The sequence below is a fragment of the Bubalus bubalis genome, chromosome 1 (genome assembly GCF_019923935.1).
Source record: "Bubalus bubalis isolate 160015118507 breed Murrah chromosome 1, NDDB_SH_1, whole genome shotgun sequence".
Classification (NCBI taxonomy): domain Eukaryota; kingdom Metazoa; phylum Chordata; class Mammalia; order Artiodactyla; family Bovidae; genus Bubalus; species Bubalus bubalis.
In genome coordinates, this window is record NC_059157.1 from 47,336,537 (window position 1) to 47,353,018 (window position 16,482).

At 47.5% G+C, this 16,482-nt stretch overlaps 1 protein-coding gene across 1 annotated transcript in view; it reads right to left on the reverse strand.

The window, feature by feature from the left end:
* Positions 1–424: 424 nt before the first annotated feature.
* Positions 425–16,482, reverse strand: part of IFNGR2 (interferon gamma receptor 2) — a 31,853-nt gene continuing 15,795 nt past the window's right edge. Inside the window, exons 3-7 of the mRNA XM_025281445.3 lie at positions 14,571–14,779; positions 10,176–10,321; positions 6,022–6,181; positions 5,150–5,307; positions 425–1,271 (exon numbers count right to left, since the gene is read on the reverse strand). Of these exons, the coding sequence (XP_025137230.1) occupies positions 1,089–1,271; positions 5,150–5,307; positions 6,022–6,181; positions 10,176–10,321; positions 14,571–14,779 (856 nt within the window). The 3' untranslated portion in view covers positions 425–1,088. The remainder of the gene's footprint in view (positions 1,272–5,149; positions 5,308–6,021; positions 6,182–10,175; positions 10,322–14,570; positions 14,780–16,482) is intronic.

Below are 16,482 nucleotides of genomic sequence, written 5' to 3' on the forward strand. Positions count from 1 at the left end.
CCCAGCGGATATACTGTTGGCCATGAGCTCGTTCCCTTTACACGCCTTGCTCGATGTCTGCGACACATCACATTTGAATACAGTGCTGATGCAGCTTCTGCAAAACCCCCTGCCTAACTTTTCAAGCAGTCCAGTGACACAAGTCAGAAGTTCTTGCTGCGTGGCCTCTGGGTGAGTCTGCTGGGCGTCATAGCAAAAAGCTGAAACTTTGCAGAAAAGAGGCTAAAATAAAGAAGGTGGAGAGGAAACCTTCACACAGACTTTCAAATGTCTATTCATTTCTTTACAGTTTTTGGCCACACTGTGCAGCAATGTGGGATCTTAGTTCCCCGACCAGGGGTCAAACCCGCCATCTCCAGCACCTGAAGCGTGGAGTCTTAGCCACTGGGTCACCAGGCATGTCCCTACACAGGCTGATAAAAAGTTAGTGAAACAGTCTTTTATTTCTAGTTTGGAAAAAAAAAAGTCCCTTAAATTACTAGAAGATTATTTACGGGATTAATCACATTTTAAGCCAGGAGACTTACAGGACACACAGTGTCCTTTGACAGGAGAGGCTGGGACAGGTTCCGTGACCTGCCCAAAGCGCCCGAGGCCTTGCCAGAACCAAGGAGAGGACCCCGTCTCCTGACCACCCAGCCCAGGCAACAATGTCCGAAATATCACAGGGGTGTCACAGCCTGTTTGCTAACAAATGATTACATGCCTTTTTAGTGTTTAAGCAAAAACTTTTTTTTTTTGGTATGCAGAATCAGTCTAGAAACTTGCAGTATTTAGGCTCCGTGGCTCAGCTGGTAAAGAATCTGCATGCAATGCAGGAGATCCTGGTTCCATCCCTGGGTTTGGAAGATCCCCTGGAGAAGGGAAAGGCTACCCACTCCAGGATTCTGGCCTGGAGAATTCCATGGACTATACGGTCCCTGGGGTCGCAGAGTCGGACACGACTGAACGACTTTCACCAGTTAAAAAAAATGTTTGTCTCTCCCACAACTGACTTCTTCCCAGGCACCCTCAGGGTCTTTTTGTGACGAGACTAAGGATCAAGTGGCTCCATCCAGTCCTGACAGGCACGTCGCAGCTTCCTTGGCTCAGAGAACCGCTTCTGTGGGCTGGTGGCTTGGACCAGCACTTTGGTTCAAAGTGCTTTGGGGACTCCCTTCTTGCTCATTCTCTGGAAACGTCACGACCGACACGGAGTCCCAAGCGTCATCCTTTGGCGAGCTGTCCTTGTCCAGGGCATCTAAGATGGGCTGAGCCGGATCCTTTAAATACTTGAAAAATTGAAAACCATCACCATAATTAGTCTGTAAGTTCCAGATATAAGACCTTTTGACTTTAGTTTGAGTTGGCATAATCCTATATTATTTTGGTGTAACTTCTACTTCTGTCCACCAATGAAACAGCTTCAAAAATCCTGAAAACCCCTCCCCACCCCTCATCTCAATAGCTTGCACACGAATCCAAGGGCCAACCAAGGGGATACTCTGAAAGTGTGTAAGGTGTGTAACTCGGGAAATGAAGTTCTGACTTGCTGCACTGGCTGGATGAGGGCTTGTGGGCTATTCACCTGGAATGCCTCTGGAATTCTAACTTTTCAGGAAAGGAGGAAATGAAGCCTCCTGGTCACCTACAAGGTAAGGGTGAAGAGGGAAAGTTCACGGGCATTTTTTTCTCAGCTACCCCACCCACTAGGTGTTTCTGCTTTATATAACACACACATGGGTGCGGAGGATCTGCAGCGGGCAGCCATGGGCGAATGAGAAAGTGCAGGTCCTTGATGCGAAATGCTGATCCACACCCTTAATGTGCTGTGTCTCTCCTGCCTCTGCTTTGGGCTTAGACATCAATTACCAAGTTACCAAGGGTTTTCCAGGTAGCTCAGTGGTAAAAAATCTGCCTGCCAAAGCAGGAGATGCAGGTTTGATCCCTGGGTCAGGAAGATTCCCTGCAGGAGGGCATGGCATCCCACACTGGTATTCTTGCCTGGGAAATCCCATGGACAGAGGAGCCCAGCGGGCTACAGTCCATGGGGGTCGCAGGGAAGTCGGACATGAATGAGCGACTGAACAATGACGACCACCACAACCAAGTTACCAAGAACCAACCGCGTGGCTCTTGGAAATGCTGAAAGATACTGAAATGCAGTCAGCTTAGCGCTGGCTGGTGAGCAGAGGAGCAGCAGCGTGTCACGTGCACTTGCGAAACCTCAAAAATGCAAGTGAAACATGAGTCATTTTCTCATGTAACTTCAGTGACCTTTGATATAGACTTTTCACACTTTCCCAGGAAAGCAAATCGAAAGTCTCTGTGTTTTAGGTTCAAGCCCCAAAGAAACAAGTAGCAGTAAATTCACTTACTGGGGCCCGGCTGCTAGTTCTACTGAGAGACAGAGTTTTTTGTGTTTTTTTTTGGTTTTGTTTTTTAGTGTTTTGGCTTCATCACACGGCATGTGGGATCTTAGTTCCCTGATCAGGCACTGAACCTGCGCTCCCTGCAATGGAAGTGCAGAGTCTTAACCACTGGCCCACCAGGGAAGTCCCGAGACGGAGATTATTAATGCGAGTAAAGCTCCGAGGTGACAGCTGTTCTGTTGCGACAGTAGAACCAGGAAAATCGGTTGCTGTTGTTGTTGCCGTTATTGTAATTTTGTGGTAAGAACACCTAACTTGAGTTCTACTCTCTTAACACATTTTGACGTGCATGTGCTTGCTCAGTCATTCAGTCATGTCCAACACTTTGCAACCCCATGGGCTGTAGCCTGCCACGCTCCTCTGTTCGTGGGATTTCCCAGGCAAGAATACTGCAGTGGGTTGCCATTCCTTTCTCCGGGGGATCTTCCCAACCCAGGGATTGAACCCGTCTCCTGTGCCTCCAGCATTAGTAGGTGGAATCTTAACTCCCTGGGAAGCCCCTGTAAGGGCACAACACAGTACTAATTATAGCACAATCTTGCACAGCAGAAACCAGAACTTATTCATCTTGCATAACTGAAACTTCCTACCATTTGAAAGCAACGCCCCACTCCCCTCTCCCCTCACCCCTGTTAACCACTGTGTTACTCTCTGCTTTTCTATGAGTTTGACTATTATTCTACTTAGAGTCTTCATAGAAGCAGAATCCTACAGCATCTGTATGCAGGTCCCAGTAGGGAGTTCAACGTGTATTTCTCATAATGTCTGTGTCCCTTAAACAGCTCATGACATATGAAGGAAAACAAGTGACTACAGCTCTTTCTAGACTTTGTCTTTATAGACGAGATATAACAACATGAGATTCTGTTTCTAGTACTTTTATTCTGATTTTACTGAAGAATGATAAACCTCCAGAGGCAAACAGTTTTAAGTATTCTTCTATCAGCTAGCTTCTGATCCCAAGAATGTCCCAATGGCTCTGTCCTCAGAGGACCTGGCTGCCTCATTGAGCCTTGGGGAGGGGCTACGGTGTGGCTGGGCAGGAAAACAAGACTATCTGTAAGACGTGCTGGACTATGAAGAAGGCTGAGCACCAAAGAACTGATGCTTTCAAAGTGGAGTGCTGGATAAAACTTTTAAGAATCCCCTGGACAGCAAGGAGATCAAACCAGTCAATCCTAAAGGAAATCAACCCTGAATATACACTGGAAGTTGGAAGGACTGGTGCTGAAGCTGAAGCTCCAATACTTTGACCACCTGATGCAAAGAGTCAACTTGTTGCAAAAGACCCTGATGCTGGGAAAGACTGAGGGTAAGAGGATAAGCTGGTTGGATGGCATCACGGACTCAATGGACATGAGTTTGAGCAAACTCTGGGAGATGGTGAAGGACAGGGAAGCCTGGTGTGCTGTGGTTCATGGGGCCGCAAAGGGTTGGACGTGACTTAGCAACTGAACAACAAGGCCCACTCATTCCACTTTTCTTTCTTAAATTCTTTAAAGTAACATGGCCTGTGCGCTAGGCATGCAAGGCTTTGAGCTCATGGCTCTGGGTGTGTTTACTCTAGAATCCTCCTGTATGCACACTGTCTAACCCAAAGCTTATGCTCTTGACTGCAGCCTCCACTGGTTCATGAGCTCCAGCCAGGCTCCCTGGGGGCAGTCTCCAAAACCCTGGGATTGACGTGTTGTCTCCAGTGGGACCTACCACAGCCAATCTCCTGGATGGGCCAGACTAGGCCATCTTTTGGCCAACCTCGTGCCATTAAAAAAAAAAATTTTTTTTTAATTGTGGAAAAGTACATATAACATAGGGGCTTCCCTTGTGGCTCAGTTTAAAGAATCCACCTGCCAATGCAAGAGACACGCCCTGGAGGAGGAAATGGCAACCCTCTCCAGTATTCTTGCCTGGAGAATCCCATGGACAGAGGAGTCTGGCGGGCTACAGTCCATGGGGTCACAAATAGTCGGACACGATTGAGCGACTAAAGAACAACAACAAACACATAACATAAAATTTACCGTCCTGACCCTTTTTAAGCGTGCAGTTCAGTGGTGTGAAGTCTATTTAGCTTGTTAGGCAACCATGAGCACCATCTGTCTCTAGAACTTTTTTCATTTTTTTCACAGTAAAACTGAAACTGTCCCCGTTAAACACGAACTCCCCATTTCCTCCCTCCCTTCAGACCCAGGCAACCTCTATTCTACATTCTGGTTCTGTGAATGTGAGTACTCTTAAGTGCTCGAGTATGTGCAATCATGTAGTATTTATCATTTTGTAACTCATTTATTTCCCTGATCGTAATGTCCTCAAGGTTCATCCCTATCGTAGCATGTCTCAGAACTCCCTTCTTTGTTAAGGTTAACATTCCATTCATATGTATATACCACATCTTTTTTGGGGGGCAGTGATGAATCATGAGGCTTGCAGGAATCTTAGTTCCCTGACCAGGGATTGAACCCCAGGGCCATGGCAGTGAAAGTACCAAGTCCCAGCCACTGGACCGCCAGGAAATTCCCACCACATCTTATTTATCCATTCATCTGTCAATAGACATTCAGGGTGTTTCTGCCTTTCGGCTGTGGTGAGTAATGCTGCTGTGAAGACGAGTGTACAAGTAACCAAGCACCACTTTTAACTCTGATCTCTGTGACTGTGGTTTTGTCCACTGTCCTACTCTTAGGTGTTACTGGGGGGCAAGAAAGACTGACAAGTCACTCCTGTGGGTGTGTACATACCTCCTCTATCTGTGATGGAATGCTTGGCGGAGAGTGGAACCAGTGTTTAACCAGGCCTCTGTATCTCAGAACCAGGAAGAGACAGGACCCTACCACCACCGACAGCACCAAAAAGGTGGTTCCGGCAGCCAGGAAGTCTTGTTGAAGCTTGACAGAAGCTAGAGAGACAACCAAAAAACGAACAAGATGACCCACACATGTTACAAACATCAGGTAATTTCTCATCCACCACTGCATAAATACACTTGATGTCCCGGGAAAACGAATGGATACTGCCTCTCTTGCACCCCACCCTGTATGCTTTACTGAACTCTTGAGAGTCCCTTGGACTGCAAGGAGATCAAACCAGTCCATCCCAAAGGAAATCAGTCCTGAATATTCACTGGAAGGACTGATGCTAAGGCTGAAGCTCCAATATTTTGGCCACCTGATATGAAGAGCCGACTCACTGGAAAAGACCCTAATGCTGGAAAAGATTGAGGGCACGAGAAGGGGGAAACAGAGGATGAGATGGTTGGATGGCATCACTGACTCAATGGACATGAGTGTGAGAAAACTCTGGGAGATAGTGAAGGACAGGGAAGCCTGGCGTGCTGCAGTCCATGGGGTTGCAAAGAGCGGACACGACTGAGTGACTGAACAACAAAAGCAATCCTAAAACAAAGCAGGTGTTACCCGTCTGGCAGTTCTTGTTCTGGAGATTGCAGCACAGCCTCGTTGTATCTACTGTGAATTGCTGTCTTAGCCCGTCCTCTCTGGATCTCCCTACACTCATCACCACCCTTCACCGAAAAAGCAATTCCTGATTGCACTATTTTAGGAGTTTTCTGTTCCCAGCTCAGAAAGAAAGCACTTAGGAAAGCATACGTTACCATCTGCTGCTGTTTCGCAGCAAGATATGTTGCTTAAATGTCCAGGTCGAGAGATGTTTTCTTTGGTCAAAAACAGTTCTGCCTTGACTTGAAAACAGTATACTCTTAAGGGTTTTAAATCATTCAATATGATGAAGTTACTCCTGAAAGGGCGTGTCACCTGCGTAACAAGCATCAACAACCTCACATGTAAATTATCCACACAGGTGTGGTCAAGGCCTTCCATCTTCTCCAGTGTTTCCCCAAATTCACATTGAACACAATAACCAAAGAATAAGGCAATTCTGGTTTTAAAGAGACAGAATACCAATTTTATACATATAACGCTTACAGCCGACAAATTTCATGTGTGAAAACGGGAGGAGTGTTGAGAAACATGCTGATGGCATTAGAGCTGTGTTTCTGGCTGTGAGATCTGAAGCCCCATTGCAGCAATGGAGGGTCCAGAGCTGGAATTTAGCAAATCCCAATTTCCAGGACGAAATTTTCTCCTTTGAAATGAACATTGTATATTTCATGATTAGTCTCGTCTACAGTTTCAAGTCAGTCGATGAACAGAGGGGAAAAGGGCATTCTAGGAGATACTGTTCCTTGGGTTCCGAATCTGCTTCTGGGTTTCGCTTCACTGTGCTACTTCCCTTTATAGCTCTGGTGAACACGGTCTTAGAAGTTTATGTCATCAGGGAAGAGTTGGGTCCCAGATCCTTAGAGGGTCTTGTCCCCTGTCTCCCTCCCCTGCCGTGACCTCCCTCCAGTTTGTCAACTCCACGTGTTCGGTCAATGGCCCCTCTCTCATTCCAGACAAACTGTCACTATTCTACGGGGAAATGAGAAAAAGACACCACACACTATGGGGATACGGGATTTCTCCTAAGGGACTGCTTTCGTATTGGGAGATACAGTAGAAAACACTCGGGCTTCCCTGGTGGTGCTGGTGATAAGGAACGCAGGAGACACAGGAGACGCAGGTTCGATCCCTGGGTCGGGAAGATCCCCTGGAGGAGGAAATGGCAACCCACTCTGGTATTCTGGCCTGGGAAATCCCATGGACAGAGGGGCCTGCCAGGCTACAGTCCATGCGGTCACAAAGAGTCGGAAATGACTGAGCACACGCACACACACACACACACACACACACACACATACACAGAATATGCTACAACCATTGGAAATGGTGGCAGGTAACACAAGCTTCAGAATGTGGAGATAAAGTGGCTTATTATATATGTTGACTGAAAAAAAAGGCAGATCATTCAACAGTATATAGGACATGATCTTACTTTTAAAAATACAAATGGTCATACTATATTTGAACAGTAGGATTATACATGATTCAAAACTTTCTCCCCTCCTGTTTAATGATGATGACTGCCAGGGCAGAAAAGAAACAATTTTTTCTCAGGACGCCACATAAGGCAATTTCAGGGAATTCTGTGGCAGTCCAGTGGTTTAGGACTTGGCACTTTTACTCTCATGGCCTGGGTTCAATCCATGGTCGAGGAACTAAGTTCCTGCAAGCTGTGTGGCACAGCCAAAATTTTTTTTTAAGTAAGAAATAATTATTTTAAAAAGGTAAATTTAAGGACAACATGCGGCTGTGTTGGGTCTCAGCCGCAGCACGTGGGATCTTTCCTTGTGGCACACAGGCTTAGTTGCCCTTCAGTATGTGGGATCTTAGTTCCCTGACCTGGGATCGAGCCCAGGTTCCCCGCCTTGGAAGGCAGATTCTTAAGCACTGGACCGCCAGGGGAACCCAACACTCTTCTTTTTTGAGTTTATTTCAGCAGCCAGTTGGCTTTTCCAGAAGAATCACAGACTACAGAGAAGAGCTACCGTTCAGGCCTGAGACGGTAAGGAACGCAGGAGACCTGTCCTTAGAAAGGTCTTGTTTGTAAGGCTGACCCAAGGCTGGCATCTGGGAACTTGGCTTTGAGGAGCGTCCCACAGATTCCTAAGTGATAAGGCTGTTTTAATGTATAAATGATGCTTCTGATGCTGAATGCCTGCTCTCCCTCTGGGAGTCAGGAGCCCTGGTGTCTCTGCTGGGTCGAGGGTGCCTGTGTGACCAGCGCCCAGTACAAGCCCTGGGCACTGAGTCTCCCAGGAGCTTCTCCGGGAGATGCGATTTCACATACTCGCTTACTCTTGTCGGGGGAATTGAGAGTAGCCTGTGTGATGAGGGGAAGACTCCTGGAAGCTTCTGCCTGGACTCCTTCAGACTCTGCCCCCTGTGTCTCTTCCCTTTGCTGACTCTGTTCTGTGCCTTTTCTCTGTAATAAGTCACAGCCTTAAGTACAACTGGACGCTAAGTCCCCGAGGATCCTTGGAGCAAATCTAGGGGTTGGGTTTGGGGACCCTTGACATTTGGACTCACAGCTGGAATGGAGACCATATCAGTGGCTTTCAGAGTCACTTTAGCCACAGAATCTTTTGCTCATGGAAGTCCAAAGCATAGATGCTCTGGTTGAAAGGGGAATCCCTCCCAGATTCTTCCAGACCTCCTCTGTTCCAGTTGACCAGAACTGTGAACTCAGATTTTGGGAAACGATTATTTCTTTCTTCCCTATTTGCTGAGAGTCTGCCCTTCAGTGAGTTTTGCCTTCCTCAGTGTTTTTACACTCACCGTAAAGAAACAGGGGCTTCCCTTGTGGTTCAGCTGGTAATGAATCTGCCTGCAGTACAGAAGACCTGGGTTCGACCCCTGGGTTGGGAAGATCCCCTGGAGAAGGGAAAGGCTACCCACTCCAGTATTCTGGCCTGGAGAATTCCATGGACTGTATAGTCCATGGGGTCGCAAAGAGCTGGACACACTGAGCGACTTTCACTTTCATAAAGAAACAGAGCAAGTGCAAACATCAGCAACGTGGGAGAGACGCAGCACTGAGAGCACGGGCCCTGGGGCCAGGCGTCTCCTCTGCTCGCCTCGGGCAGTCCTCACACTCGCTCTCCCTCTCAGTGAAACTGATGGGTGCAAAGGGTAAACGAAAGGATGTATCCAAAGTGCCCGGCCCGGTGCCAGACACAAAGAAAGCTCCAGATAAACATACAGCTCTTAAAATTCTTATAAAAATTAGAGTAATGTTGAACGTGGGAAATCAGGAGGTTCACACACATAGTGAAACATCATTCAATGTAGCTTGAAGGGACCTCCCTGGCAGTCTAGCGGTTACGACTCTGGGCTTCCATGGCAGGGGGCACAGGTTCGATCCCTGGCTGGGGAGCTAAGGCCCACCCCCCACCCCCACTGCTGTCACACAGTGTGGCCAAAAAATGGGGAAAAAATGCAGCTTGGATGATCAGACACTGGAGATGACCCTGGCCCAGACACCAGGCCCCTTTGCTCTGACGGCTCCTTTGTCAACCTTACCCTGCCCGAGGCCCTCACATGGCCCCATTTCTCTTTTTTTAATTAATTAATTTATTTTTATTTTGGCTGTGCTGGGTCTTTGTTGAGGTGCATGGGCTTGGTTGCCCCGCAGCATGTGGGAATCTTAGCTCCCGAACCAGGGATTGAACCTGTGTCCCCTGCATTGGAAGGTGAATTCATAACCACTGGACTACCAGGGGAGTCCCAGGCCCGAATTTCTGATGGATCCGGGCATGTGCAGTTCCCAGATGTGCCCAGCCTTCTCCAACCTACTGGCCCTTCTCCTTGGAACATGCCCTCTTCTCGCCTTCACTGAGACTTATCACCTATTCACATTGCCTTCTTCGAAAACCATTCAGATCAGAGATGTCACATAGCTTAACCTTGCAGACTGCAGGAGTAAAAATATGCCCATGAGTAGAAACAGGCCCATGAGACCTTCCCAAATGCTGGAGTGTGGCAGAGACTCCCTGGGCACCAGCTGAATCCAGACCCAGACTGCGGGGACTGTGTGATACGAGGCAGAGAGGGCCCTGCAGATGGGTCTTGTCCTCTACGGGTGCACTGGGATACCCTGGTGTCCTTGGCCATCTGATTTTCCTTTTGGCTGAGCAGAGCAGCTTGTGGGATCTTAGTTCCCTGACCATGGATTGAACCCACCAACTGCAACGGGAGCTCAGAGTCTCAAGCACTGGACTGCCAGGGAAATCCCCTCCTTGGCCTTTCATTTGCTACCCAGAAACTCCAAAGAAAAGAACATCAAAAACAAAGAAGAACATGCTCTTGCCTGTTTGGCTCCTGCCTTCTCCCAGTAGTAGACACAATACACAAAATAGGCCTCGGTGGCAGGGACATCAAAGGGAGCAGAAAGCCTGATGATAAGGGAGCCTTCTTCTGGGGTCACCCGGATGTTTTCTGGAGGCCCAATGGTAGCTGAAATAGAATTACAAACGAGATCCATCAACCTATGTAGATACATGCGTGTACATGTATGTGTGTGTATATATATATACTGTGCAGTGCTGAGTTGCTTTAGTCGTGTCTGACTCTTTGCGCCGCCAGGGACTGTAGGACTGCAGCCCACCAGGCTCCTCTGTCCATGGGATTCTCCAGGCAAGACTACTGCAGTGTGTTGCTATTTCCTCCTCCAGGGGATCTTCCCAACCAGGGAATGAACCTGTGTCTCTTGCGTCTCCTGCATTGGCAGGCCGATTCTTTACCAGAGGTCTTTCTGCCATATGCTATGCTAATAACATGTTTTATAGGCCAGCTTTATCAGGTTTCCAGAGAGCTGGAAGGTTAACCAAAGGTCAAATTTTCATGAAAAGATTTTGTTAGCTCTTACCTTCTATATATATTTTCTTTTTGTTACATATTTTTTTATACAGATAAAAGTGGTGTTTACAAACTTTTAAATACACTTCTCCTTTAGCTTTTTCCAATAGGACACACGTAAACATAATAGCATGAAACACTGCTATCACAAGGGCTTCCCCAGTGGCTCAGGGGTAAAGAGCCTGCCTGCAATGCAGGAGACTTGCAGGAGATGTGGGTTCGATCCGTGGGTCAGGAATATCCCCTGGAGAAGGAAGCGGCAACCCACTCCAGCCTGGAAAAACCCACAGAGAGAGGAGCCTGGCAGGCTATCGTCCAGGGGATTGAGGACTGAGCGACTGAACAATAACACTATCATAAATCTATTTGTTAAGACTTTTCATGTTCTGGAATACATATCACTGGAGAGCCAAGTACTGTGATTCTGGTACACCATAGAAGAAAGACTATAGCCTTTGTTAAGTAAGCATCTAAACTGTATACTTAACCGGAGGAACTCAGATCAAAGAACAGGTCATGTGCTCCAAGTGCTTAGGGGCCTGTTTCTGCACGTTTGACACACGCACGCAGACGATCATATCACTGGGAACTGTCACCTGTTCACGAGAGGGGGGCTGGCTTTCTCTCTCGCTTCCACGCCCCACCCTGGGCTCTCCCAGGTTGGGGAGGGTTAGGCATGTGGTCTGGCCACCTTTCTCTCTGCGTAAAGTAACTGGTCCCCGGAGGGCCTGCACTCTTGTCCTCTCACCTCCTTTGTTCTGGTGGAGGAACTAAGTCCAGACAGATACACTGTCGGGTGGGGCCCGTCTCACAGTCTCAAGCCTCAGTGTTGTTAGCAGACTGGCCACGAGGAACAGAAAAAGCTCGCATCACACCCACTCACGGACGCTGGCACGCACATCTTCAAGCTGCCCTTTAGACGGTGAAGTCGCCAGAGCACCGGTCAGCCTGCCCATGTGCAGGGCCAGGGCCCCCTCCCCACTGAGCAGATTCTCCAGACTTTTTTGTGACTCACCCAAGGGAGTGGGTATATGTGCCTGGATGACCACATCCCTTCACCACTGAAAGGTCAGCGCCCAGGAGTCTGATCCCAACGTGATGAGCCTGTCTCTCCAGGGCGGACAGCCTGCCTTCTCTCCAGGCCCAGAAGGAGGACCCGATAGGTCTGTGCAGTGACTACCGACAGCGGCGCCCACGGCCTGAGCGATCACTTGAAACCTGGCAACACGGATTTTACATGTGTGTCCGCACAGATCTGCATGTAACAACCACGCAAGGCCATCCCCATTTCTCAGAGGGGCAACTGAAGCCCAGAGGGATATGATCTGCCCAGAGTAGCAGCCAGTTAGGGCCAGCGTTGAGGTCTGAACCCAGGTTTACGTGATGCTAAAGCCTGCCCCCTTCAGCCACCGTCCCAACCCCTCTCCCCTCAAGCCCTCGGTAAGGCATCGTCACGCTGTTTACCCATCCTGACTCGACCACAAGCGCCGAAAGCAGCAATGGGCTCTGCAAACACCACCGGCTCAAAGTGACACTCTGCCAGTAACTTAACCAATGGCACAGCCAGCCGATTCCGGCCGGGAAGACAGACAGCAGCAGCTGGCTGCCAGGGGCCTGGTGACATCACGACGGGCCCTGCTTCTGTCGCCGCCTACTCTGTTCCCTACTAATCCCACTGAGGTACAGCTCAGATGTCTGGCAGTGCTCCATTCAAGGACAGAGGCCTGGTCCACAGTAGATGACCAGCTGGCAGGGACCACACTGCCTTCTCGTCCCATCCTCAAACCGCTAGCAAAAACTACTGATTTTTTTTTCCCCCTTAGCTTCTTATTACAGGAAATTTCAAACACATAGCAAGTAGAGAAGACTAGCCAAAGAGCACGTACTCGTCACCCAATTGTACATCAACCGTCGAGGCCCAGGCAGTTTTGTTTCTCCTTCACCTTGTAAGGACCACCTTGACCCTCCCACTCTCTGGATGGTTTGGAACAAATCTCAGACATTACATCGCTGCATCTATAAGATGTGTATCTTGAAAAGACCAGACCCCTCCCTTTAAAAAATAAACAAAATACCATTAAAACATCTCCAGTATGTGAACAACAATTGCTTAGTAAGTCATCAAATATCTAGACAGCAATCACATTTCCTCAACTATCTTATACTTCTGTTGAGCTTGAATAAAGATCCCAAGAAGTTCCCAAAGATACTTTGCATCTGTGTAGACATGGGAGAATCATCAGGCATAGCTGACCATGTAAAAAATGAATCACTAAACCTGATGCCAAAAGCCAACTCATTAGAAAAGACCCTGATGCTAGAAAGATTGAGGGCAGGAGGAGAAGCAGACAACAGAGGATGAGATGGTTGGATGGCATCACCGACTCAATAGAGATGAGTTTGAGCCAACTCCAGGAGATGGGGAAGGACAGGGAAGCCTGGTGTGTTGTGGTTTATGGGGTTGCAGGGAGTCGGACATGACTCAGTGACTGAACAACAGCAAAAGGAACAAGTCTATGAACTAGTGTTTGATGACTCGGATGCCCCCTTCCAATATCCGGGAGGACGTCTGTTCATGCAGTCATTCCACAGATATTTTCTGCTATGCGACAGGTACCAGTCAAGGCTGAATTAAGAGCTTTCCTGAACATAAAAGAAGTTGTGCCAGATGACAGTGACCAGTGAAGCCAATACACTATTAATAATATCCCACTCAGCAGAGACGTTGGCCAACTTTCTCAGTCAAGTGCCAGGGTGAATTTAGGCTCTGACAGGTCAGACAGCCCCCAACATAACTGCTCAGCTGGCCTGTTGCAGCTTGGGAGCAGCACTGGGCAGTACATCAATAGATGGGGAAACTGAGTTGCTAAAACTTTTTAAACTGAAGAACAGTTGATTTACAATACTGTTAGATTCAGGTGTGTGTGTGTGTATATATACCTCTGCGTGCATGGTGCTAAGTTATTTCACTCGTGTCTGACTCTGTGTGACCCCATGGACCGTAGCGCGCCAGGCTCCTCTGTCCGTGGGGTTCTCCAGGCCAGAATACTGGAGTGGGTTGCCGTGCCCTCCTCCAGGGGATCTTCCCAACTCAGGGATCGAATCTGTGTCTCTTATGTCTCCTGTAGTATCAGGTGGGTTCTTTACCACTAGCGCCACCTGGGAAACCTGTACATACATTCTTTTTCAGATTCTTTTCCATTATAGGTTATTTTAAGTCCCCTATGCTACAGAGTAGGTCCTTGCTGCTTATCTATTTTATATATAGTAGTATGTATCTGTTAATCCCACACTCCTAATTTATCTCTCCCCTTTTTCTACTTTGGTAACCCTAAATCTGTTTTCGATATCTGTGAATCTGTTTCTGTTTTATAAGTAAGTTCATTTGTATTATAGATTTAAATTCCCCATGTAAGTAATATCATATAATATCTATCTTTCACTGTCTGGCTTACTTCATTTAGTGTGATAATCTCCAGGTCCACCCACACTGTGGCAAATGGCATTATTCCATTCTTTTTTAATGGCTGAGTAATATTCTATTATGTATGATAATATCTATTATGTATGCGTGTACACACTCTTCACAGTTCTGATAAAACTTTATGTACAAAAACAGGTCGATGGCTGGATTTGACCTGCAGGCTGTGGTTTGGCAACTCCCTAGTGTAGCAAATCACCCTCCCCTAGCCCCAGCCTCTGTGGACAGTACTCTGGTTTGACCATCACACCCATCTGGGTGCTGGTTATTTAGGCTGAGAGGCAGGACTTAGGCGCATGGAGTCAGTACCGCTTAGCAAAAAGCAAAGTGCAAACATTAAAGGAATTTGTACCCAAGTCCCCTTACCATTCCGATAGTGTTCGAACCAAGGTGCTGTTGCCCAGGCAGAAACGAGGCCCCCAAGCTTAGCTCGAACACGTAAAGAGATGTTGAAACGCCGTGGGAACCCCTCCGAGAGGCTGTTTGCGGTAAAGTCACACTCTGTCCTGGTGAGGTTCGTACAATCCACCTTGCTATCTTCTTTGTTGACATCATACCAGTTACTACTGGTGCTGCTGCAAACAGAAAAAAAGGATTTCGCTTAGCAGAAATCTCTCTTTGATCACATATCACAGTTCCCCCAGGGTTGAGTTTTGAAAAATTTTTTCATTGAGATATTCCTCACATATCACACACTGCACTCACTTAAGGGGACAGTTCAATGGCTTTCAGTATATGCGCAGGGTGGTGCAACCCTCCCCATACCCATTTTAGAATATTTTCATCATCCCCCAAACAACCCCCATGCTTAGAGCATCACTCTCGATCTCCCCCAATCCCTAAGCCCTAGGCTACCACTGATCTATTTCCTATCTCTAAGGATTTGCCTGTTCTGGACACTTGGTAGAAACGGGATCATAAGTGATGTGGTCTTTGTGATCAGTGCCTTTCGCTTAGCCTGTTTTACTTAGTATGTTTTCAAGCGTGACGCATGTTGTAGCACGGATCAGCACTTCACCCCTCTTATGGCCAAATTAACGTCCCGCTGCGTTTATCCATTCATGTTCTGACGGACAGGCGGGCTGTCTTTTGGCTATTTGTCTTTTGGCTTATTCACCTTTTTGGCTACTGTGAATAATGCTAAGAATATTCACGTATAAATTTTTGTGTGAAATTATGCTTCCAGTTCTCTGGGGTGTATACCCAGAAATGAACTTACCAGGTCATAGAGTTACTCTCTTTTTAACTGTTTTCCAAAGCAGCTGCATCATCTTATGTTCCCGGCCACAATGTATGAGGGTTCCATTTTCTCCATATCCTCACCAAGGCTTGTTATTATGACTTTTTTATTGAAGCCATTCAAGTGTCTGTATTTTCTCTGGTGACTAATGATGTTGGGTATCTTTTCATGTACTTACTGGCTATTTGCATATCTTCTTTGGAAAACCGTCTACTCAAATCCTGTGTCTCTATTTTGATTTGGCTATTTGCCTTTTAATTGCTGAGTTGTAAGAGTTTTTTTATATGATATATTCTGGATACAAGTCCCTTATTAGATATATGGTTTGCAAATATTTTCTCCCATTTTGTTCCACAGCCAATGTTAATGCTTCAAACTCAGCCTCTGTGGCCTATGTCTTAGAACTGATACTGTGTTCATGCAACCACACCCCAGTTTCTCACTGGTGTAGAGCTTTGTTTTCACCCCATAGCTGCCCATTTAAAAAGAGTCATGGACTTCCCCGGTGGTACAGTGGATAGGAATCTCCCTGCCAATGCAGGGGACAAGGGTTCGATCCTTGGTCTGGGGAGATTTCACATGCTGTGGAGCAACTAAGCCTGTGTGTGCCACAGGCTACTAAGCCTGTGCTCTGGAGCCTGCCAGCCTCAACTACCGAGCCCACGGGCTGCAATGCCTTAAGTCTGCAAGCCTACAGTCCGTGGTCTCCAATAAGATAAGCAAGCACAGTGAGAAGCCCACACGATGCAACAAAGAGCAGCCCACCGCTCGCTGCAACTGGAGAAAGCCTGCACAACAACGAAGACCCAGTGCAACCAGGAAGGAATAAATAAACCATTTGTAAAAAATAAAGAGTCCTGCCCACAAGGAAACCTTGCTGCCTGTAAGGCCATGCATCCTTGTAACTGAGAATGTACCCCATGCATTCCGATACCACATGCCCATGCGGGATTCTATTAATAATCCCCGACTCTGAGCTCTGTCCTTAGGTGACAGACTTGAGAAAAGGCAGAGGGGTGACTCTAGAAGCCTCAGTGG